The sequence below is a fragment of the Lissotriton vulgaris genome, unplaced genomic scaffold (genome assembly GCF_964263255.1).
Source record: "Lissotriton vulgaris unplaced genomic scaffold, aLisVul1.2 SCAFFOLD_415, whole genome shotgun sequence".
In the NCBI taxonomy this organism is placed as follows: domain Eukaryota; kingdom Metazoa; phylum Chordata; class Amphibia; order Caudata; family Salamandridae; genus Lissotriton; species Lissotriton vulgaris.
The window spans coordinates 161,911-188,464 of NW_028248207.1; the positions used below are offsets into that span (position 1 = coordinate 161,911).

General features: G+C 44.7%; 1 protein-coding gene across 3 annotated transcripts in view; it reads right to left on the reverse strand.

Annotated features, from left to right (window-relative positions):
* The window catches only part of DDHD2 (DDHD domain containing 2), a 589,722-nt gene that overhangs the window by 113,435 nt on the left and 449,733 nt on the right, over positions 1–26,554 (reverse strand). For all 3 annotated transcript variants that reach the window (XM_086949921.1, XM_086949922.1, XM_086949920.1), the window contains one exon: positions 12,037–12,132. In XM_086949921.1, coding sequence (XP_086806047.1) covers positions 12,037–12,132 — 96 coding nt within the window. The remainder of the gene's footprint in view (positions 1–12,036; positions 12,133–26,554) is intronic.

Here is a 26,554-nt window from a genome sequence, read left to right on the forward strand (position 1 = left end):
TTAGATAGTTGGTAGCAATCTAAATAAATTAGGTATGGTTTAGACTAATAAAGGGAGTAGGACGAAATGTATTCATACAGGGCATTTCTAGTATTTACTCGGATCTCTAGAATGATTGCTGAGTTTCAAATAATTATCACTTTGATACACATGATGTGCAGAAAAACAATGCATAAACAACTCTTTGTACATAGTAAAATACCAATACTTGTGTATGCCTACTGTTTTTGGGGAGCCAAGGTAGGGCCCCATGTAGAGTACACGGTGCAGATAGGAAATTGTCTGATGTGTTTTGTCTAACTCATAACACTCCCTAGCTAAAAGAGGGTAACTCCTAAGACAGTAGTGAGAGACAACTGTCAGTTGACTGGTTGGCGCACATGGATGTCATTTGTGATGGAACCTATGTACTAATAGATCGCTCTGCAAATTGCTTTTTCAAAACAACCTACCTAATGAGCATTCAATTTAAAAAACAAAAACTTTGGACCTGAGTAATGAATATTAATTAGACAGGCAGTATTTTACAATTCTCTGTGAATGGCTGCGAATACAGAGATGATGGCCTGGCCTACAAGAGGCAGCTGACTACTATGCCTCTATATGACTTCCCAAATGGGAAATCTTATTTAAAAGTAATTTGTGTCCATTAAAAAGACAGGTGCTGTTTTTTTTGTTTTTTTTACTTTTCAGGTTTGAATCCCCTGCGTAGAAGAAGCTCTCACAATTTTGCCTTCCGAAATCTGTTACCACAACAGCATCCGTGGTGGCAACTTTTCAATGGTTTCCAACTGCATTCGATTGCAACTGGGGTTATAAACCAATTACACATTCCTTTTCTGAGACTCAAAGAGAAGAGGGAAATGGGTCTGTTACACTCCCTCCTGTTTGTGATTCAGATACGGTTGCAAAACCCGTTTTCAAAATTGGAAAAACATTCCGACTCATTAAAGAGGTTTTTTCATTAAAGAGGTTTTGTACATTGTGAAAATGTGTTTGGCAGTCGCCAAACCTGTAAGCCACTCTTTGCAACTGCAATAAACTTTAGCATGAGGCTTGAATTGAGATCTGAATATGGAACCCCACATTTGATGAAGGAATTTCCACCCCATTGAAAGACAATGGTGGAATTTTGTTTTGAAATGTTTGTCTACCTAAGTAGATACATCAGTTGGCGGACACATCCACTTTGTTGGAGAAAGTTCAGACTCCTTGTCAGACACCCTAAATATGGAATTTTTTCTTTAGGGAGGTTGTAAGCCTGCCGGCTTGGCAGACTGAAAATTCAGCAATTAAATGAGCTTACTGAAGATTCATATTTTATCCTCATCATTACGGTTTAGTTTTAGATTTTGTGCAGTCCAATAAGCTACCAACCACCACTAACACCCCAACAGGCATTTATATCAGGAGAGGTGCGCACTAGTCTCAGGCTGCAAAGTCTTAGTCCGACTAAATTATGGGAATGGGATTCAGGAAGGTCTCCGAGAGACCCTCAGAGAAATGCTAATGTTTTCAAAATACACCAGTCCAGCTGATCTTCAGCATACATTGGTTTTATTACTTGTTGGAAGAGTGCTGCTCCTCCACCGGCTTCTGGTCAAGAAACAGATGAATTCTAAGGTACTTTGCCTCATGAGGCTGGAAATGTATCACTTGGTCCAAAATTTCTATCAGATGTCATCATGTCTCACACTCCAACATATGATCTGAGATCAAGCACTAGGTCACTATTAAAGAATCCACATTTTTAAAAAAAGCGCGAAGGGAGTGTTTTCATGGTACACAGCCCTTGGTTGTAGACCACCCTATTTCTACTCTTGAGAATGCGTGCTGAGTAAGCTGCTTTCTAAATACCTCTTAAGACCTACCTGTTCAGCTAAAAAGCGTCTTCTGGTCTTAACTCTTTCTGTCTGATGGTTTGCTGTGTTTAAGTCTAGTGTCATGATGGTGCAGGCAACAGTGTACTCTACAAACGAATAAAAAAAAAACATTCATTATCCTGCATTTCGCACAGGTCCTGAAGACTGAACTCCTATTACCCAAAGTCAGGGTATCACATTTAGAGTCCAGTGCCAAAACTATACTTCACATTAAAATACAAATTTAAACCTGATCGATGTTCCAACAACTATAAAACCAGTACTGGTTTAATTGTAACTTATTGTTTTGTGCATAAAACCTGTCAAGTTGGGGGCGTGGCTTGGACGGCGGGAGAAATGGCAGCGTGAAGCTTCTCTCCTCCCGTGGTTACCGGCTTTGAGTAATTTTTGGGACACTTTCCCTTGTTGAAAATCGGAACCGAGGGTAGAATCACGAATCGGAAAGGGGAGCCGTACCGAGGGCTGACTCCTGAGCGAATGTGAGACCAGCAAGAGGCAAAATGTGAGACGCCGATTCCCGCCTGATAAAGACGGAAGCGCGGAGCTCTAAAGTACCGACGGCTCCTGCGGCGCCCAAGCTGAGGCTAATTTGAGGCATCACATCAAAGCACCAAGCGCCCTTTCAATGAAGATGTCATCCAGGGCCCCTGAGTGAGTACAGCGCTGCTCCTTGCAATCTAGAAATAAATCGCAATCTCCTGAGTAGCGCGTACAAAATGGCGGGCGCATCCGACCTCATTTGAAAATCGGCCAGAACAGAGCACATACTACACAAGGACAGCTCCTCTATTTTCTACACAGCCATTAATCACTGGGAGATTGTGGAGTTGGCCTAATTTAGCACTGCCTGCCTGCACAAGCTAAATAACACTGGCGACCCAAAGCGCTACACACAGAGCTCCAAAGTGCAAACAAAATGGAGGGCGCATCCGGCCTCATATGAAAACCGACTAAAGCGGAGCCTTTATTACACACAGGCAGCCCCTCTCAGTCCTGGAAGTTTGTGGAATTTGCCTGAGCTAGCACTGCTAACCCTGCCAGGCTAAATAACACTGGTGCCCACAGGGCTACACAAATTATCTGTATGAATCGCCACGAATGAGCTGTATGAACCTGCTTCATCAAGATGGCGGCTAGACGCGCGTCTCCCACTCGTACTTAAACATCAATGACCCTTTCCCTGCAGCTGCCAGTACCCAGGGCATATATGTATGGACAGGGGAGCGCCGCAACAGAGTGAGGAAAGAGCGGTACGCGCAGCACATACTATCGATATCCTCTGGGGATCATGAATGAATGAATGATATGAACAAGAAATTGACGCAGGGACGGCATGGCAATATCTGAAGCTTCCAAGCAACTAATGCATGAATAGACGATGCCGGCCACTACATATTAGCAGGGAATAAACAGCATCCAGAGGGAATACCCTTCTAGCGGCTGAAAGGGTACACTGGGTGCTTATACCGTGACACAAGGCGCAATAACCTACACTTAAACTGACACCGGCTCGAGGCAGAGGACACGCAGATATTAAAAGTGGTCAATCAGCGAGCTTTTCATTCAAACTGGGGGTATTGCTTCATATGATCTGTGATAGCAGACAATACACGGAGGAGATTGGCGGCGTGTGGTGTCATAATGAGCCTGCTGTGGCGCACTTCATCTTGATACGGCAAACCTAATTGGGCATACCTAACTGGATACACCTACTCGGACACACCTGTTCTGCACCTGTTTTATAACCGAATCTCCCCAGCTTCTTTTTCTGAGACCGAACCTTCACCTGTTACGCATTCACGACTACAGCATCATGGGGGATAAGGAAACCACGAAAAACCTCAAAAGACTCAAGGTTGAGCCACCAAACCCTGTATCGCCCATAAAAGGAAAAAAAGAGGTCAGAGAAGCTATGGACATTATACTGAGTAGACTTGAGGGAGTGCGCAACCTAGCTAAATCCACAAAGGAAGAAGTCGTGGCCATTAGGCAGGATATAAGAGATACAAACGGTCAACTTACAGAGTCAAGGATTAGTCGACTGGAAGACACAGAAATTGCAACCTGTAGAGATCTCAAATGCCTCACTATAACCTCAGACCAGATGATGAGAAGGCTGTCTGAATTGGAAGATAGGAATAGAAGGGGGAATCTTCGAATATTTGACTTACCGGAAGGTTCGGAGGAGGCCTACGACTCGTGTGTCTCATTCCTAGAGGCGTGGTTTACGCAAGCGACTAACCTGACCTTCACCCAACCACTTGAATTTGACAGGGTGTAGGAAGGTGGATATCTGACTATGGTTGCCCCCAACTTTTTGCCTGGTGTTTTGCTGGTTTTTCGACTTAGTTGACCTGGGACCCTGCTATTCAGGACCCCAGGCCCACTGCTCTCTCTGTAAAATGGATTCCATGTACCTTAGGTACATATCTAATTGGATACTGAGTCACCTTATCTGCCCCTGTACAGTGTACCTTAGGTACCCAGGGCATAGGTGCACCCAGGGCCTACCAGGGGCTGAAGCATGTATTATGCCACCCCTGGCTGGCCATCCAAATCTGACACAACTGGCTGCACGACAGCTGGGGCAAGGTGGTGTAATCACCCTTTGCTTTAGGTATAGTATCTCTATACCTAACCCTAAAATGGACACATATATTCCTATCAGTCACTCCTATGGCAGGCCTTATCAATCCTGAAGGCAGAGTGCTTGGAATTATGTGAGATGGTGCTCTGGCATGAGCTGAGCCCGTTTGCAGCTTGCGGAACCAAGTCCTAATAGCTGTTCCATGATAACGCTATACCATATACTCTTAAGTGCATTATGAACCTCGCGGTCAAATGCTAACTTTGGCATAGCATTATCAAAACATGTCGAGTAAGGTGTCATACGAATTGGAATACTAACCCCTCGCCAATTCTGGCGACGGGGTTAGCATTCCACCCTTCTAGAGGGTCACGACATGTATGTAACTGTGAACCCCGGTTAAAGTTAACTCGAGCCTCAGCATCACAAAATGGATGCTGCCACCACAGACACAAGTCTGACCTCCTGCTGCTGGGAGTCCTTCCAGCGATGGAGGCTCGGACAAAGGGTTTCCTGCCTTGGGAGGTGCTAGCACCACCCCAGACAGGATTTTGTGTATTAGGTAGGACAGGGCTGAAAGGAATGAGACATGCCTGGAGCACACAAGGTGTCCTGTGCATACACCGGTCAGAACCAGTTCCTGGGGCACTCCAGCCCCAGAGCTGGCGCAAGACCGGACAAAGGAAAGGGGGTGTAACCACCCCCCTTCCTGGTCCCACCCAGAGGAGGGACCTAGTCGTAGTGGAGCCCCCTTTAGCTGAATAAAGGTAGGAGCTGGTCTCATTCCAAATTAGATTATCCTGATCAACTTCACAAGAAGAAACTCTGGACCTCGACGTTCTGCTCCACAGAAGACAGAAGGAATCTCCCTTGTGGGCAAGTAGTGTCCACCCTGCATCTGCAGGCACATCCAGCGTACCGCGACTTTTCCTGCATCGAAGATCAGCCCTCCAGCATCCACGAGATCTGCGTGGGGCCCCTTCTGCCTGTTTGCTGCTCGACGCGTTGTCTGATCACTTGCCGGCTGGGTAGTGACCTCCTAGACGACGAACACCGACAACTTTGCTGCTGGTCTGGTTGCTCCAGACTGGCCCTTGCTCCCTTCCAAAAGAGGAGCACCCCGGACCATCCTGGTCCACTCCAGACGCCGTTTCCACTCACCGCGTGGGTTGCCTTTGCCAAGGCCTGTTGAACCCGAATCCGGAGACGACACCGCCGACAGCGAGAGCCTGCGTGGGACAGCTCGTGCCTCCATCCTGGTCGTCGAAGACACCACCTGGTCCACGTGGCTGCAGAGACAAGCGTCCACCTTCACCTGATCGCGACGACGACATCTGGTTCCACTCCTGGTTCCACTCCAGTCACTGGCTAGTGACTTTGAACATTGTCCCCTCTGCTTTCAGGTTCTTCTCTTCACCAATCCACCCTTGGATTGCACCGGACACCTTCCTCCTGGTCGCCTGCAGCATCTTTCTTCAAGGCTCCATAGACTTCGACGCGGAAACCCGACACGACTTCGCACCTATGCACCCGTAGCCTGTGGGTGAGGTAACACGAGCATTTCGGTGCTCAAGGGTAGCTTACCTATCCTAGTGTCCAGTTCTATTGCCGTTTCAGTCCTATCTAGCCAGGAACGTCCGTACTCACCTTTTCTTTAAACTGTACTGTCCATAGACGTTTGTACGCATCTCGCGTGTGAGTTCACACTCTGCACACGTGCTCCGTGGACCTCCTATTACTTACCTCAAGTTAGTATAGCGTGGTCCCAGCGATCCTACAACCTCTGGACAGCTCCATTCCTATAATTGACTTCCGCATTCCATTTATTTAGTATATGTATATTGTAAATCGTGCAACTTAAACATATTTTTCCTAAGAGTTAGTCATGTGCTTAGCCCTCTGACCTCATAAAGAGTTCAGAGGTGTATTTTAGTTAATAAATAACTGTTTATTTTCATAACTACCTGTGTGGTGTCCTTTTCATTTGGTATTCAAAGGTTATATGTGGTAAAACAGCTGGCTTCACATGCCATAAAGAGTTTAGCCTAAAGACTGCTTTTGTCCGTGCTACTAGGATAGCTGGTCTATAAGGTTGACTTACAATCAATCACCATAAGGGTTGTTTGGACTGATACAAGGTGATCACTAGAACTAGTGAGCATCATATATCAGGCCAACTTCTCACACAGGGCACACAGAGTACCGGGGACGATAACAAAAAACCAAAAAGGTCCTAGACTCATCATCTGCAAACCCCTGAGATACCAGCATGTGGAACTGATACTTTCCTTTGTATGTAAGAACAATCATGTTTTATGGAAAATGAATAACGTGTATATTTCACAAGACTACAGTAAAGAAACTGTCGACGTGAGGAAGGCCTTCTTTGCCCTGCGACCACAACTGCAATCGCTGGGACACCAATTCGGCTTCGTGGGGCCAGCTAAGTTCCGGGTGACTATCCAAGGAGTATCCCATATTTTCACGGACCCCCAAAGTCTCAAAAGGCTCCTACATGGCTCAGGAGAACTATCTATGGACACATCGTCGGCAGAAGAAGCGGGGGTGTCGGCCTCTGGATATAAATGAGTATCCTTTATTTGTGAGCTTTAAATATACTGTAGTTATGTGCCCCTTCTAGGCTCATTCTGCATTACATGCTACTACATTGCCTTTGCCTGTGTTGCTATAGGCTCTATTGATACCCTGCTGTGCACTACACACTGCTACTTGCTATAGTGTGCTTACCTAACTGCATAGATGGATAGACGATTTACTCGACACCAGGTGTCACCACGTGAACTCCATGCAACACCATGTGGCATTGATGTACGCACTGTGATTGAGTCTGATACCGACATGGATGGTATTGCATTCTCAACACTGCTGGTGTGGCATTGATCCAGTTCTTGAACCAATTTCTCGTGTATGACTAGAAATGCATAGAGAGCGATTACCTATTCCACTACTAGTGTACGTCTTGCATATACATTGTTGACCCATTTCGATGTAATGGCTTAGTTAATTAGCCAACTCCAAATGTGTAGTTACTGCGCTCCAAAACTGATGCTGTTACATTACATTTGTTTATCGACTGTCTCAGACATGTGATAAGTTAAACACAGAAATGTTGGTACCCATTTCAGAATCTATGTGCACCTTTGTGTGCAAATCGTTGGTCCAACCAACAATACGTAAATTACGTAGATTGGGGACATATAATGGATCCCGAATTTATGGTATTTGACAGCTGTAGTTTGCAGCTGGTTGTTCGCAATTAGTTAGCATTACTGTCAGATGCTCAAATGTTGATCTAGTTCCCAAGTTTTGAAGTGATTTGTATGGAACCAGGGGAGGAATAACGTTGTTGTTTTCCCTAGTCACCATGCCTACTATCTACAATTGGGGAGGGGTGGGTGGGTTGGGGGAGAGGCAGGGGAGGGGAGGGGGAAGGTGGGGATTGGGTTGGGATAGGGGTTTGTTCTTTCTCTTGCTTTTTGTATTTAGTTTTGTCAGTGTTTATGCCTATGATTTTTCAAGTTGTCGCATGTCATTGCCAAGGTATTCACATTATTGTCACTTGGGTGCTGTCTCCGTTTACTACATAAACAGTACTGTCCTAACTCAGCCTACTGATCAACTTGAACCGAGACGAGCAATGCTTCACAGGTCCTTATTATACACATGCAAATGTTCCCCAGTTAAGAAAATATGTGTAGTAAGCAGGCGTTTGGTGTACTCTTTGATTATTGCTACTCTACTAAATATTCATGACATCGTCCATAGTTGATACCCCACTGGGGGTAACAAAAGTAGGAAACCTGAAGATTCTCTCCCTTAATGTTAAAGGGCTCAACCAACCGGTCAAAAGCCCAAAAATCTTAGATTATTTACGTAGGCAGAAAGGGGATATTGTCGTGTTACAGGAATCCACTGACTTGACCCGTTTGGAGGCACTGAAAAGCACTATCAGGGGGGTTGTCATCAAACTTAAATCAGCCATGAACAGGAACTACAATGCGACCATAGAGGCCCTAGAACAAGAAATATCCACCCTAGAGGCCAAACATTTGAGAGATAGGAAAGAAGAATCGCTAAATAAACTAGCTAACAAAAAATATGAGTACAATAAAATAGTGAGCAAAAGAGCAGGTGTCTGGTTGAATAGGAGGAAACGGTTTAAAATATGCGAGTCTAATAAAGCTGGGAAAAGCTTGGGAGCTTATCTCAAATTTAAAATCCAGAAACACACGATTAATTCTATCTCAGATAAATCGGGGGTGGCCTGCTCGGATCCCCTCAAAATTGCAGAGATGTTTAAAGACTTCTACGAAGAACCGTATGCCAAATACGTAAGTGTTGAAAGAGACCAGATTAAAGAATACTTGGAGGATTGTACACTACCGTCCCTTCCGGTCGAAGACCAGGAGGGTCTCAATAGCCCAATTTCGATCACTGAGGTCGAGGAAGCAATAAAGTCTCTAAAATGTGGGAAGGACCCCGGACCCGATGGGTTCACTGCTAGATTCTACAAGTGCTTTTCTTCTATATTATCTACAAAGCTTGGAACCAACTGCCTGAAAATCTGCGCAAAGAAACCAGGCTCCTACCTTTTAGGAAAAAGCTAAAAACCGTGCTTTTCCAAGAGGCATGGGGTAATATCTAGCCTGCTTCTTTTTGCCAGTATCCACTCGCCTGCCAAGCGCTTAGAGACCCCGGGGTGATAAGGAGCTCTACAAATCTAAAATACAAATACAAATACTCCTCCACCTCTTTCACGAAATCAATGAAACAGGCGAAGTGAAGGGCACACTAGCGGAGGCCATCATAGCTGTCCTACCCAAAAGGGGAAAGACCCCACGCTACCCAAAAACTATAGACCCATCTCACTTATCAATTTGGATTGTAAGCTTCTAGCCTCGATCCTGGCCAACCGCCTCTAGAAGGTTTTGCCTAAACGTATACATCCCTCTCAAGCGGGCTTTTTGAAGCATAGCTTATCCAGTGACAATACTAGGACCTTAGCACACATCCTTGAAAAAGCGAATCTTCTTACCACTCCAACTGCAGCAATCACACTCGATGCAGAGAAGGTGTTCGATAAAGTGGACTGGACGTACTTAGAGGCTGTTCTACATAAATTTGGACTAGGGTCGTCCTTTACAAAATTAGCTATGTCCCTCTACTCATGCCCTTCAACCAAGGTCAGAGCGGGGGGGTCATTTTCCTCATCTTTCAGACTGCAACAGGGGACCAGACAGGGTGCCCCCTCTTCCCTTCGCTATTCCTTTTAGCCATAGAGCCATTTCTACATCACATACGCAATAATAAAGGCATCTCCGGGATCCATTTTAATGAATGAATGAATGCATGATAAAAATAACAGCCTATGCAGATGATGTGCTGGTTGTTTCGGAAAAGGCGGATGAGGCTATACCAGCCCTCATGAACACTATTGAAGAGTTCTCGAAAGTGTCCGGATACAAGCTAAATAAAGACAAAACGGAAGTCAAATTATTAAATAACCAAGGGGGTAAAGAAATCCTAGGAGACTCTGGCCTAACATGGCAGCCGGGCTGCTTTAAGTACTTAGGGCTAGACTTCGATAAGGACCTTATTACTACCTTACGTACTAATGAAGATCAGCTCCTAAAGAAAATGTCCAAAGTACTTGAGGGATGGTGCCCTAAATATCTATCATGGTGGGGGAGAGCTGAGACCCTGAAAATGATGGTGACATCGCTGGTCAACTATCTAGCAAGTATGCTTCCGATGACCTTCTCAGAAGAGTTCTTACACAAGGTGGACAAACTATTTGGTACAATCTTATGGCAAGGGAAGAAGCCCAGGATATCAATGAAAAAGCTACAGCTGGTTAAAGATAAAGGCGACTTGGGTCTCCCCAAATTTAAAATACAACTTTGGTGGCATTGTTGCATAATCCTGCCCTTAAAATCAACGGGGAACCTCTCCACTGGGACTGTTGGTCTGCAAAAGGCATTTATTTAGTGAGTGATCTATATGACCGACTAAACCCCCTTCCACTATCCTCGATCCGGGCAACACACGGTCTCACACCAATGGACTTTTACGATTTCCTCAAGCTAAAAGCACTACTGTCCACTCGCTCTCTCAAGCCTTCCGAGCCATGGCTCAAGACCCAACTGCCACGTATTGGAGCAGCTGGTCATTTTGTAACAAGGGTATATAAACTCCTCCTCCCTTCACCAGGGAAAACCCAAAAGCGTAATGAGATGCGATGGGAAGCTGAACCCAACTCAACAGGGATTACTTTTGACTGGGAAAGAAGCCATACGACAGCCCTAGTAAACAAAATCGCACCCATATTATCACAAACTAAATATATGCTAATTAACAGGGCATATTGGACACCAAACAGACTTTTTAAACTTCAACTAAGGGCCAGCCCTAAATGTTGGAACTGCAACTCTGATGTAGGAGACCTGACCCATGTGCTTTTTAACTGCCCCTCGCAAGGGAACTATTGGGGAAGAATTTTTGATTATATAGAACATATTTTTAAAATGAAGCCTACAAGGGAATTTCCTTATGTTCTACTGGGTGTCCTTGATCCAAGGCTGGCAAACGACAATGACCGCCTACTGCTAGACCTGCTGCTCACTTTGGCGTGTAAGGTGATTTTGTGTAAGTGGAAGAGCGCCTCCGAGGTATCCTTCAAGATGTGGCAAGAATGGGTATCCTGCATTAGAGGAGCGGATAATCCAGCTCTGCATTCCTCCCCTTGGCATGCCACAAATAAGAAGCTTTGGAAATCCCTTGAAGCTTCTTCCTTTTCGTTTGACCCCCCATAAAAAGCCACTCCACAATATTGGTAACAATACTAGTTGCGAATATCAGCAAAGGGTATATGGCGATACTTATACCCAACGGCACACATCCGAGTTGACAACTAACTACTTGTATTCATGCGAGGACTGTAACCCTGGGCGCTAGAACATATTATGTGTGCATACCAATTCGTATCCATGTAACAAATGTGTATTGGTCATCACCCTTGGACTTTGATGTGCATCTTATTTTGTATTTTGTATTTGATTTATATTTCTTTCACTCATTCATTATTTATTGTGTACTTCATTATTTATCTGCATTGTGTCTATTTTTTGTACCAATGTATGTATGCCTTTTTCTTCTTTAGTGCCTTATTTGTTTTCTCAATAAAAATGATTTGAAATCAAAAAACCTGTCAAGTTATCTACACGTAAGATATTTATCTAAATATTTCTACTTTGTAAATAGAACTCTATATCCACGATGGAAGATCCTTTGTCCTGTTACAAGTCTTCCATTATTTAAATCTCACATGTAAGACTTGGATGACGACTTTTTTTTGTGTCAAGAAGCAATTTGATACGTGCAACCAAAGGACACCAACAAACGTTTTTTCTTTCCACTAAAATGACATTTAAAAAAACTCTTTGCTACTAGAAGGGCGGTATCCCAACTTTAAAATTGAATGAGCGAACTTTTAAGGCAAAAATACAATTTTAAAGGAAATTTCTACAACCATTCTGTAGGACGTACCTGTGCAATGCTACGATTCTTTGTGTAGTTCAGTAACTTCTTCCTAGGTCCTAAAGGAATTCCAATGGCTTTCAAGTCACTTTCTGTACATAAAGCCTATAACCAAATCACAAAAACATTCTCATCAATTTGAAGTAGAAAAGATTTGTTTCATAAAATGCAAAACGGTTTCATAAATATAAAAGAAAGTCAGTACCTCTGAAATATATCTGCTTGCCCAGAAGCCCACTTCTGTTCACTGTTTAAGTGTGTGTGTGGGGGGCAGGGGGTCTGCTGCCATTTTCTGGCACAGACAAAAAATTTACTTTTGCACGTGAAATATGAATGCTCTTTTCTCTCAATATCCAGGCTAATGATGGAATATAGGAGGGACAGAACCATAAGGGGCAGTTTTGGTGGAAGGACAAAGAGAAACAGTCAGTCACTTAATATATGTTGTTATTCGGTTAGATTTTAAAAGCATACATCTGAATCATACCTACAGTTCATAATAACAGAACAGAAAAAGAGACATTAAAATATTTAGCAGCATAATTTTCTCCTACTGTACACCCCTGAGGGTAATAGCAGCATTTAAGAATACAGCAACATTAAATAGAGTGAACTCATCAGGTAACATCTGTAAAAACAAAAGAGCTAGACGAACTTGTAAAAAAATTGTTATCTCTAAGTAGTGGAACAATGAATGTTCTCCTGGGAACGGATTAAAATAGTTAAAACATGATAAAATGCAACGTGTCCTGCGAAGACCTGTTGTCGCAGCTGGAGGGTTCAAAAATCATAACTTACTCTTAGATGCGCTAATAACAGGTGTAGTGAATTAAATCTAAATCTGATGAACAAAATTATTTCCCTATTATTTTTCACCAGTGCTAGACAAGGCTCCGTATCCTGACTGGTGGTTAACATAAAACACTCTCGGACATAGAGGGTTTCAACAGTTCGACCTCCTCTCTTAACGTGTTCTGTCCCAGGAAATAGTCCTTAACCTATTTATAATCCGTATTAAGTATACCCTCAGGGTTTAGGCCTAAAGACTTTTGGTGCTACTTCACTGACTATGTGCTAACACTAAATGAAGATGTGACTTAATGTTTCATTAATTCGTATTCATGTGCGGAACCGGTTCACCCCCTCAGCCCTGTATGCCCCTGGCATTCCTCGCTTCGCAATTTTCGTTATGATATATTGTTAAGCATGTAATGGTCTCCTATTGTCTGTTCTACTGTTTGTTTTTCGTTTACAGTTATGCATCTACAAAATCAGAAAAATGTGAGACCTCAAACACTGCGTTGTTATGCCGGACCAATCGTTCATGCACTAAGAACTATATGTATACATCAATGACAGGTTTTGTGTTTTACTTTGCAGCCGGCCCCAGGGTTGTAGGCTCTTAGCTGTGTACAACTAACAAGTGCTAATAAAGGTCTTCAAAAAAAAAAAAAAAAAAAGTATACCCTCAGGGTTGAAAAATAACTCAACCCTACCCATCTTCTGGAATGATTCCCTTACCAATCCCCTAAGCCAGGGGATTTCAAAGGCATATTCAAGCGACAGACAGTCCCTCAGCATTAATCGATTAAGGTTGAGTTCCTCCTTAGCCCATATCCTGATCCTTCCCAGCAAAGGGTGAAGGGCTAACAGGTCGCTAATATACTTGACTCCCAGCTCCTAATGCACACAAAAAATCAACGTGCTTTAGGAGGCACACAACAGGTGCCCAAGGTAATTGTTTTCCACAGTTTGGAGGTTGTTGAGAGCCACATGACCCCATGTATCACTCCCACAGAATACTTTAGAGATACACTTAGCCTGGTAAACCTTAACTAATGCCTTTAATGGGCTACTCTCATTCTTCTTGCAAAACTAAAAACAGCTGCTTTGGTTCTAGTAAAGTCATCTACCTTTGCTGTAAATAGGTGTTTCCAGCTCATGTTGAAATCAAACAACACACCCAAATAAGGGAAAGCCTTAACTTTTGCAAGGACATGTTTGCTAACACTAAAAGTTTTAGATCTTGCCGTATTAGGTTCCACCACTATAATAAAAGATTTCGTAAAATTAACGGAAAGGTCCAGCTCATTCCATAAAAGCATCAAAGGAGTTCAAATGACTAAGCAGGCCCGTTGTCCTGGCTATCAACATCGCTTCAACTGTATTTGAAAGGAGTAGCGGCTGGTAACATTCGAAAGTGGTGAGGCGCAAACTGATTTGCATACTGCACCGTAGCGAGCGAGCGCTGCGAGCCCGAACCCCATAAGGGGGATTGGGGGGGGGGGGAGTTACCACCCCTCCCCCACCCCCGAGAAAATTTTGAATAAAGAGAAGAAAAATTGTGCATTTCCAAGCAAATTTGAGAAAGTAGGAAGGTTAATAAAGCAATTATGAAAGTGCAGTTATTACATTATTAGATGGCATAACATAGGTAGCTGCTCATTCTGTATAACCACAGAGCTTCATACATTCCGTCCTATTATGCTCAGGTGCTGAATTCAGACTATAAGACTTTCATGAAAATCTCAGCTCTAAGAGTAGAAAAAGTTGCACAGCAGTTGGGAAACAGCCTTCACAAAGCATTGGGAACCAGGCCTTACCTTTACCACGTTTCTTTAGAAACCATGTGACTATCACGCATGTCTTTCCACACAGATGATAGTGTTTAGGTGAAACAAAATGTACTTAATATGCCATTTGATCAGTAAAATCTGTGTAGTCTCCAAATAGAACAAACACTACAACACTTTTAAAAACAAAGATAACAATGCATTTTTGAGTGTCCAACAAATACTGTGGGAAAAAAACACAACGCTCCAATTCTTTCCTTGCAGTTTGCATGCAGCTCTTAGATGACAGTTAATTGCTCACTGTTGTATGTTAGGATGTTAACTTGCAAACTGCAAGTAACAAAAGGATCTCTCTGACAAAAGCAGTGACTCACTGACCGATTTACATCATGCACATGTTGTGATCTGCATCAGGTACAAGATAAGATTTAAAGGCCTGTTTACAGAGAGGCAGGACTCGGAAGGATCCAGTAAACAAGGAATGCCCACGAGAGAGATGTACTCAAGCTGGACAGCCCAAAGCACCTAAAACCAGATAATAGAAAGCAGGCAACTGTCAGTTACAAACTACAAAGACAATGGTAAGCAATAGGGGAAATGAGTATGAAACAAACAATCATTCTTTCTGCAACACTTCTAAATACGTGGATTTTTGTGAATTAAAGGAGCTTTCAGGACTTTCATGGTAAGCAGAACATGTTCGGCCTCTTCCTAGATCTAACCACGACAGCGGGTTAGTAATTCACCCTGCTAAAACCGAGAATATATTTTCTGTTTCGAATTCAGTTAGAGCTGAGCTGCATCTTGGATTTGTTAACTAGTGTAATGCGAGGCACTCTGTGCTTCTGTCTTCTATCGGGCACAGGCACAATTTGCCATCCAAGCTGTCGAGCCACACACAGGCCCAAACTCTGAGTCAAGCAGAGCAAAATTACTGAATGGAATTTCACTCAGCCTGATCCAGGATAGGTAGCTTTTTGCTCACTTCATCAGTGAGTGAGGGTGCCTGCTGAACTGACAGCTGTGTGTGTTGCATCCATGCTGACAGACTGGGGAAGCAGCACGTGGCAGGCAGCAAGAAACACAGGGCAGAGGCTGCTGGGCTTGCCACTGCCCCCACATGCCCTTGGGCCTCGGCTGCTGTTGCTACAATGCCACGGTAACCTCTAAGAGCGTCCCTGTCGTGTGTCCTGGTGGATCACATGCTCGTGCTGCAGACGGGGCACTTAGAGTCAAGCGGACCGTGCCTGGCAGAGAGCAGGTGTGCTGCTACCTGCAGGGGATTAGGACGGGCCGGGGCTAGACCCCCTCCATCCCAGACTCCCGGCGGAGCTCAGGGCGAGGGGCTGCAACGCTGCCCGAACTCAGATGCACTCATTCATAATTAATAAGGCTGTGGCTGTGGCTATGGCAGGGGTAATGACCTCCGGGAAGAGGTTAAGAATGGAAGGAGGACAAGGATCCAAAGGTGAGCCTGATCTGATCGTGGAAATTAAATGAGAGATCTGTTCGTAAGGAAACTGATTAAAATTAAGAAAAGTAGGGGAGTTGATGGTGGAAACATGCACAGAAGTGTTCTAAGTGGGGGGAGGTTCGTGAACAAAGGCAGAAAAAATAGAGGTAACTTTGTCCGATCCGAGAAGAATTCTGCCAGGGAGTTGCAAAGGGCTTGGGAAGAGTCAGGGGGTCGGTTAGGGGGATTGGAAAGATGGTTGACCACCTGAAATAGTTTTTTAGCCAAATTGTGTGCAGAGTTGATTTGGGTAATGTAGTAGTTGCTTTTTTCAGAGAAGATGAGAGATTTGTATTTGGCCAAGGCGCATTTATAGATTTGTTTATCGAGAGGGTTATAATGCTTGCACCAATGTCTTTCAAGGTTTCTGCAGTATTGTCTTTGTAAACGAAGGGATTCGGCAGTGGTGGTTCTCCCATGGGGGCGTTTGGGCCCCGCCTCACCTGTTTTCTCGCCGTGCGAGAAGAAGGCAGAAACAAATGGTAGTTATTTATTAATAACTAGCATTTGTTTCTGCCTGCCCTTCTCGCACGGCGAGAAAGCAGTCAGCCGTCAGCCGATTCCGAACTTCCTGGTTTCTCGAGCCTCAGGGCAGGGGGGAGTGGCTTGGGGGAGTGGCTTGCCTACTGTTGTGAATACGTACTGTTTGGACAGCCTGAGAGGCTGTCCAAACAGACAGTATTAGCAACAGTGGGCAAGCCGCTCCCCCAAGCCTCCTCCCACTCTCCGTTCTGCAGGATGCAGACTGTGAGAAATGACGTATTTTAGGGCAGCCGGCCGAACCAATCAGCGCTGGCTGCCATGGAGGGGAGGGAGGCTGCCTGCAGCAGCCTTCAATGACTAGAGCCCACATTCAAAATCCAGGACGAAGGCGGGAGCAGTCTCGGAACGGAGTCAGCGCGGGAACGAAGCCATTAAGCCAAGGTACGTTTTTTAATTTATATTCATTGTATTTTGAGATCCATTCATCTCTTGTTCCCTTGCAGTATACTGAAAAGGAGGTAAACTAAACGTTTATAAAAATTTTTTTTTTTTTTAAATGTAAACAGCGCAGTGGTTTACCAGCAGTAACACTGAAGGGTGCTAATTTTATGGCAAATGTGCACATGGATCGCAAGCAAAAATGCTGTAACTCGCGAAAATTCGAGACACTGGCTCAAAGGGGGCTGATCCGATGCCCCATACTATAAGTTGTGGTGGGCGCAAGAAAAATGTATGTGAATTAGTGCTGTGTGCTTTGAATGGGTGTGTGCATGGGTATGTGCTAGCGAATGATGGGTTTATTTGTGCGCTTGTGAATGGATGGGTGTGAGTGCACATGTAGATGGGTAGGAGTGAGTATGTGTGTGCTTGTGAGGGATGGGAGGATGGGACTGTGCTTGTGCGTTCCCACGGCCCGCCCCCACTAATCGTCGACATTACGAGCCGCCACTGGGATTCGGAGAACCAAGGGGCAGAAGGAAACCTCCGTTTACGGAGAGTAGTCTTAGGAGGTGCGAAAGTGCTACAAGCAGTGTCCAAGTGAGTGTGGTAGTTGCTAGATGCTAGTACCGGATCCGACTCCACCGCATTGAGGGAGTTTGTCAGCATGGAAGTAAGAAGGGGGATGTCGATATTTTTCCAATCTCTGGTTAATAAAGGGGACATCGGTTTAGCTTGTGAGGGAGGGGACCATCTAGGTTTGATGGTGAAGAGGACTACAGAGTGATCTGTCCAGGTGAGAGGAATTGGGGTGGATACCATGATGTCAGGGTTGTTGGTAAATATCCAGCCAAGGGTGTGTCCTGCCTTATGCGTGGGTGAGGTGACAAGTTGGTGAAGTCCAGCAGCCAGCAAATCACTGATGAGGAAGCTAGTGTTATTGTCAGTGAGGGATTCCAAATGAAAATTGAAATCCCCTAGTATGGTATAGCGGGGAGCTCCAGCTGCGGTCTCAATGAGATTGTTGAGACTCGAGAGGAAATTGATTCGAGGGCCTGGGGGTGGTAGTGCAAGATACCTGTAAAAGACTGGTTGTAGGAAAGACCAATAGAAAAGTAGAATGCTTCACAACCTCTGTAGTTAAGGGCTACAGTTTTTAAGTGATAGCAGTCTCTATAAATAATGGCAATGCCGCCTCCCTTTTTGACGGTTCTGTCTCGTCTACTTACGCAAAAGCCGTCTGGTAAGGCAGTTCTAAAATCTGGGCCAGATGAATTATCGCCCCAAGTCTCTGTGACAAAGAGTAAATCTAAATTGTGGGCGGAGATGAGCTCCAAAATATCTAATTTGTGTTTCAGAAAGGAACGCGCATTAATGAGCGCAGCCAAAAACGGGTTGGGAGGAACTAGCGGAGAGGGGTGTCTTCTGCATGAAGGACATTTGAAAGGGCCTACAATAGGATCACATTTAAGAGCATATGGAGTGCAGTGAGGTAGGTCTGGGGGCTGCTTAAGTGCTAAAAGCTGAGGTGAGGTAAAGGTGATCCTTGGGAGGTCTTTTAAAGATTGAGACTGACCAGGGGGTATGGCCCTAGGCCCGGTCACGGCGCGGACGGGCGCAGACTGGCCTGCCTTTGGCGCGCCTGCTGCGCCCACCCGCTACGCGGACGGGAACTGGTGTTTCTTATATGTTGGTAGAGGAGGGCGGGAGTCATCCCAGACCTGGTGCGCTAACCTACTTTCACCCCCAATATGGCGGCAAGCCCTGTCTCCAATCGCGTCAGCTCCTAATCGTCTGCGCGTGGAGCAGGGTTCTGGATGCGGAGAGGGAAAGGGTGAGTGGCGATTTTAAAATCAAAGCAAGTATTTACAAGGAGCAACACAAAATATCAAATGGTTTTAAAAATTAGCTGCCTAGTCCCCCGGCTTCCGCCTCAGGGGAGAGTTGTCAATCACTGAATCTGGGCGCGCCTAGTACCACGCAAATTAAATACCAGGGAGGGCGGGAGTCATCCCAGACCTGGTGCACTAACCTACTTTCACCCCCAATATGGCGGCAAGCCCTGTCTCCAATCGCGTCAGCTCCTAATCGTCTGCGCGTGGAGCAGGGTTCTGGATGCGGCGAGGGAAAAGGGTGAGTGGCGATTTTAAAATCAAAGCAAGATTTTACAAGGCGCAACACAAAATATCAAATGGTTTTAAAAATTAGCTGCCTAGTCCCCCGGCTTCCGCCTCAGAGTAGAGTTGTCCATCACTGAATCTGGAAGGAAGGAAGGAATGCAGACACGGGGCCACAAGTTCACTGGACTTGGGGAGGGAAATTACCACAGGGTACCTGGTGGACTTAGGCATAGAACCCCTGAGTAATGATTCAGCACACAAAGCCTCCAGTCAAGGGGCCAAGGCAGTATAAAACTCAGTGGGGAGACAGTCTGACCCCAGGGTCTTCCCGTTGGCTATTTCTTTAATAGCGACCCTAATCCCCTGGACCCACAGCGGGCCTCCCAGATCCTCCCGGGCTTTATGGTCCAACTCTAGCAGGTAAATGCAGTCCAGAAAAGTAGACATAGTCTCCAGGGCTACCAGCTTCGTACGCCCATAACTGGGTTCGTAATATTCCCTGAATGCCTTGTTTATCGAACTTGAGTAGAGAGGTGTGGTGTCATGCGAACAGATTTGTGTGATCGGCGCCCCTCTGATTTAGGTCTGATGAGCCATAACAGGAGTCTGCCAGGTCTGCCCTCCTCATCGTGTACCCTAGCTATGTAATGTTAGTAGTCATGGCAGGGTGAGTGCTCGAGCATCATATTACAAAGTTACCTGACCTCCCGGAGTCTAGTCTTCAAGTGTTCATCAGTCCCCACATCGTTGTCCAGTTCATAGAGCCTAACATCTAGTCTAAGGAGTTAGTTATTGAGCTCTTTCCGCACACCAACTCACTGTCCCATACAGTGTCCCCTGTACCAGTACTTTAAATACCTCCCACTCAAATAGCAGAGTGGAATTAGAATCCTGGTTATGCACGAAATTGTCAGAAGAAATAGTGGTGCAAATGTTTCCCTGAAGCATGTATCCTCAAGGGACAGGGTGTTAAATTACCGTGTGGGTTCCTCAACTGGCCTGAACTTCAAGATTAATGGGCTGTGATCAGACAGCGTGCATCCTAAGCATTCTGTATGAGTTACCCATTGGGTACGTCTGCTGAAGCAGACAAACCTGTCCATCCTGGGGAAACGCACCTTCAGTCCGCATCCGTGACACCGCAAGCTGTCACAACGCGGTCGTTATAACACCCGCGTTGTGACAACGCATACCATTACTCCGCAAGTCGTTACAACGACTTGCGGAGGGGGGGAGATGGTGTTGGATTTAAAATCCAACACCTTCCCTAAAGTCCGCACAGACTGGAGTTGGAATAGTACATTTTACTATTCGAACATCCAGCGTCCACCCCTCTGCAAGTCGTTGTAAAGACTTGCGGAGTAATGGTATGCGTTGTCACAACGCGGTCGTTGTTACGACCGCGTTGTGACAGCATGCGGGAAAAAAAGGTATGCAAGGTAAAGAGGGCTATTCCCAGCCTGGTATGTAAGAGGTAAATATGAGAGTGATCGGAGTAGTACTGTTCCTGCCCATGTTGTACCCTCCAGATGTCAGACACTTCCCAGTGCTCTAGCGATTCCCTAATGCCGTCCAAGGTTCTATGTGCCAACGCTCCAGGCTGGGGGAGGGGGGGTATGGGAGTTGAAGGGGGGTAGTGGAGCGATCCAGTGTGACATCAGCCACACAATTAAAGTCTCATTAATGGTATGCCACCCCAAGAGTCCTGGCAGAGGCCAAACTGGGTGGGGAAGGCTGTGCAGTACAAACTGCTGTAGTGTTGTGCATGGCCAGGCTCCTAAGCCAGGCACTATGTCAAAAAACAGGATGTATTCCAATTCAGGCCTGCGTTTCCAACCCAATGTGTCGCAGGGATTCCGTTCTCATACAGAACTGTGCATAGAGACTTGGAACCTCAGTGAATTAGGGTGTGCCAAAACTCACCTTAGTACCCAAAATCCCCTACAAGACTAGCTACAGTGTCTCATTGGTTCTTACAAACTCCCAATGTTTAGACAAACCAGAACATGGACTTAGTACACCTCAGGTAACGTGGAACACATGACCAGTCTTTCGTTATACAATCATGTCAATCCAGAACAAGGAGTAAATGAGGACATGTGCACATTTGAAATGTTTATTTACTAATGCCGTGGTCTCAAGCGCAGTATCTTAGCTAATACAAGCAAACATATTATAAGGCACAAAGTAATCAGCATAGCTACTAGTCCATAGAATACAAACGGTGAAAGCATTGTTAGAATGCTAGAACGAAGAAGGCTATACAACACCTAATTCTCACCCTCCCTTGCTAGTATATTATATATTATCTAAGAAGGTCTCTTTGGGTTTTAGCAGGGCGGCCCCATACCTCAAGATTCTAGTGGTAAGGGATCACATCATCTTCCACCAGCTCTCTGCATGCGAAGCACCATCAAGTGTGTGTGTGTGCGCTCTGTGCAAAGCAATATAAAACGCGCCTAAAGCCAGAATTTGGCCGCAGCTGCATATATGTTATGTCTAGGAACGTGCGAAGATCAGACCTCACAACAACCACTGTGTTGAGATATCCTTGAAGGTTTCAGCACTCACTGTACAGACACAGCTCACCAAGCAAGGCTGATATCAGTGTAACAACATATTATTCTCGCGTGAGTCAAAACACTCTACTAGGCTGAAAGCTAAAGCAACAGATATGTGTCGTGTGCAGAAGCAGCAGAAAGGTAAAATGGCGTTTAAACTCCTAATCATCTCATGCTAACTTAACACAGCATATAGGCAAAGCATATCTATATGACACCCCCCCATGATCCGAGCACGGATAAGCTAGTTTAAGATAAAGGACTCATTTTTGAAATGCAGAGTTCAAAAAAGACAGTGAGTTTAAATTTGAGTAGGTCAGGAAAAAATATTTTGGTCAGCCAAAAAAACAAAATCTCACCAGCATGACAATTTAGTGTTCACTTCAATCAAAGTCAATATGTCCGAGACCTAAAAAGGATCATCATAATTTGCTTAAAAAAATAACGAAAAAGTTCCATGATATCAAGGGCCTCGATAGGTCTCAGCCTAATACTGAGTATGCAAAATAAGCAGCAACAGCTTCCAAAAGGAAGTCACTGTTCTCATCAGCAAATAATTCAGCCATCCAATTCAATAGCGGGAAAGAACATACATGCTCTTCAATTACCGGAGCCTCTAGTACCATCAATGACAACTCGGTGGGTTTTCAATGAAGCTGTGTGCCAAGAAATCTTGCGCCGCTGCGAATATATTCCAAAGACCCAGTATTCCATGCATCGCTGCAAAGGCCATAATCCCTCCGTCAGAACAAAGCAATTCATGAGCAACTAGGGGGCTCATGAGCTGATTAAAATCCACTTCAGGGGACACCATATTGCAGAGACACAAATCCAGGGCCCAGTCGAAATCGCAGCTCAGGCAATGAAAGACAGGCTGGACACATGTGAAATAGGAAAATCGAAAAGATAATCCATATGCTGCACTTAAGGTGGCAAGCGGCAGCGTTCCATAGTATTCAAGCATCCTGTTGCAAAACAGTGCCAGTCGCGATAGCTCGCCTTGGAGCACAGGATGTGCATCTATTTTGAATGAAACAAAACAGCAAAAGCACGCCACAGCCAACGTCAGTAAAACGAGAAATCCACCAAATAGGCTGGAAACGATTGAATGGAAGAAAGCAGGAATGACCCCAAATATCTTTTGAAATGAAGTCACAAGACCACTGCTAACATCTTCAAAAAAATGTGCCAGCCCCGTTGTGGAGGATGCGTTAAAGATTGTATGAATCAGCTCACCGAAATGCAATGGTAGGTCAGTATTTAATAAAGCATGCACCTCTGTGCGGGTGTTAGCCACGTCAAGGACAAATGTTTCACGAGCAGATGTCAGGGCAACTCCTTTTTGTGACAATAGGGCTCTTATTCGACTCATCTTACTGAAGTCTGCCTTCAAGGTCGGCATCCTCGGCCAGATTGATGCGTGCGTGGGTGGATACAACACAGTTTTACAGCAAACCACACGCTCACGGACTGTAACGATGTAAGCAATGACTTTTATTAACCCGCAGCAATCTTCATTATTTAAAAGTGAATAACTGCAGTTTGCCAGCAATGTGAATGTGGGGACAATAGCGGGCACGGGGGTACCTTTCAAAACACACGCTAAATTAGGCTGTTCCTGATTGCAAGAGCCGTGTAATTGAATAGGTCTACACATTAATCAGTGATCTGGTCTTTCGGTGCACTCTTCACCTTTCAGATATATTTCCTTTCCCTCCCTAAGGCATCTGTATGTAAAGGGAAGCGACCAGGCTTCATGTAGATAGGAGCTACCAAGAGGCTTGCACCTACCAATGGCAAAAAACTTCATACAATTTTTTAATTCGAAAAGTGCAAACGGTAAAGTTATTAACCCGTGGATTAGCCACGTTGCAGTAGTCGTCTCTGCCACAGAAAATGGTAAAGACTCTAATCGTTCAATGTGTAACATGGAAAAAGATGCATCTCTCATTGAAAGCAAACGCTGCTTATCAGTCAAATTAAACGGGGCAAAAAGTGGAGAGGTATTCATGCAATTCCAAGGCACTTTACCGGCCTTAAGTGTCTGCTGGGTCCACGCAAACTGCATAACAGAACGCAATTGATTTTGACCATGGTATAATACAGACACATCATCTTGCACAATATCAACAACAGAAGACACAATATTATCCAAGGTGTAAATGCGGCAAGAAAGCGTGTTAATGCCATTTTCCACAACAGCAAGCACTTTTTCCAAATTAGCTTGATCAATAGCCCTAAGGCGAGTAGCCGCCTCAATCTGTGATGTTTTCCGGATTTCATTATAAACTGCATATATCCACCTTCTAGATCTACCTCTAGCCGGGCCTTTTATGAAATCATTCAAATCAACGTCGTCAGACAGTTTAGACAAGTGCAATTTAACTGACGCCAAGGTTGAATGTTTGAGCCAATTCTGACATAACTTGCCCACAGAATAAGTGGTTACAGAATGGTCACTCTCAAAACGGGGATCCACCCTGAACTGTGTAAAACCATCAGCTAAACCCAGAAAACGATGTTGGCACGAGTCAGCACTTCTGTGCCACAGCAGCCAACCTTCGGGATCCAAACTAGATATGTTAAAGGACGAATTCAGCAATAGAGTTTGCAACTCCCGGATCGAAAATTTTGTAGTATTACCCCAACCTGAATATTCTTCCAAATCAGGGAAAGAAGGAGTATTTAATTTTTTAGAAGTAGCCAATCCAAAGAATGTCGTCTATGAAACGGTAGAATTCAAAATCAACATATGATTCGGGATGAGACATGCACGGTGCAAAGCCTCAGTGCCTTGTACCTGCCAACTTTTAGAAGCCCAAACAGATTTAAGGTCAACTGTTTCCGTCCACAACTCGTAGCCTCCAACAGCTAGCTGGTCTAAAAAGGACTTTGAGTACAATAACTTAGTATCGGTAAGTCTAACCTTGGACATGGACTTCTCTGACATTTTAAAATAAAATGAAGCGGGATTGGACTGATTAAAGTCAGTAAAATAAGTGTACTTTTCAAAAAGGTACTCAAACTGCCCCACAAAGGAGCTGGGCAATGCTCCCACTGTGTATAATTCGCAGTACTCCTCCTGGAGTTAGTTTTATGTAAGTAATGGTTGCCAAAATGTTGGAAACAAAATAAATCACCATAATTTGCAGATTCTAATTACAAATCTTCAGCATCAAAAGCAGCATAATATTTCAAATCAGCAAATAATGCCTCTACGGCCTGAATATCCCAATCATCAGAACGTATGTTTTGTTTAACCACATCCCCCATGTTAACTCTAAGCACATTAGGGACACTTATAACCTCAGTGGGGCCATGGATTTGAAATTTGACAGCATCCCATACAATCCCATCCAGAACAGGCCAGGCAGTGATATTAACAAAAGCCAAGTCCCTCTTTAATCTGTGAGCAGAATGCGATGAGGAATGGGGTGCTAATGTTCCATTTAGGTGTCGAATGCATATTCTCTCTTCGACATAATGTCCATTGACGATACGGAAAAAATAAAACACAAAACCAATTGACATAAAAAGGTAAATTGAAAAAAGTACCAGCCAAATATATGTCCAAGGGGGAATCAAAAATTGTTTTTTAAATAAAGCTGCATAGGCTCTAATCCTTGAAGGCTTCCCTGATGTGCGTAAAACAGTGTCAAATGAAAATCTGGATTCTGTGGTCAAACGAGTTTGCATATCAGGCATTGATAAGTCAGTTGGGTAAGTATAGTAGGTTTCATCAAGTCGAGTACCAGGCAATGTACTCAATAAAGGAGTAGAAATTGCAGGCATCTCGAGGGCCGCCTCAGGCTCAGGATTTGAAGCAGTGGCCAAAACAGAATTTCTCACAATCGAAGGACAGGAGACAGCCGGTGTCATGCTAAGAAGAATTGGCCACCCAGTGTATCTTGAAATTGTCAATGGAGATATACCTGTTTTCTTTACGACCTGGAAGTGGTGGTAAAATGACTGTTCTTGTGCCCTTCACACCAAGCACAGGAACTGGAGCTCGGTAAGATGGACCAAATTCTTTCTTGTTGTTGATCTTTTTCCGAACCAGTTCTCCAACTTGGGGTAGCCAGCCAACTACCGGAATCTGCAACGCATCATCCGAAGTGGAGGGCAAATGTTCCTTTGCAAGACTGACACTTCTCTTTTGTAGAGTCTGTAAAATATTGCAATGTTCATCTACGTCAAAGGAGGCGGCTTGAGCCACTGAGTCTAGATCGTCAAGGTCCGGTACATACATCTTGATACCAAACAGCATTTCGTATGGGGTCCGCCCACCCAGAGACCTTCTAGGGAGATTATTAAGAGCACGCTGCACGCCATTGAGATGGGCCAGCCAGTTCCTGCCAGTGCCTATAACTCGAGCTGTCAATGATTGCTTTAAGTCACGGTTCATCCGCTCCACAACACTATTGCCCTCGGGCCTGTATGGAGACGAAAACTTGACTTGGACCCCCAACGAAGCCATGGCATCCTTATACACCTTAGAGGCGAAAGCAGGACCCTGATCCGAATGGAAGGTACCACAGGCAAAAATCCCTACAAAGACACGCAAATCTCTAATGACAGCCCTGCAGTGAATCAGCGCTGCGGTGAGGCCATACCCATACAAAGCGTGTGCATGAATCAACTGCGACTAAGATGTACTTATATGCAGTATCAGAAGAAAAAGGACCGCAGTGGTCTAAATAAACACAACCTAGCGGTTTATTAGAAATGAACAACTATGGTTGGGGCGGACGCGCAGCAGTTGAAAGCTTAATCTGCTGGCAAATGTCACATTGAAGGACATAATCGCGCGTCTGTTTGTACAGTCCCCGTCACCAGAAA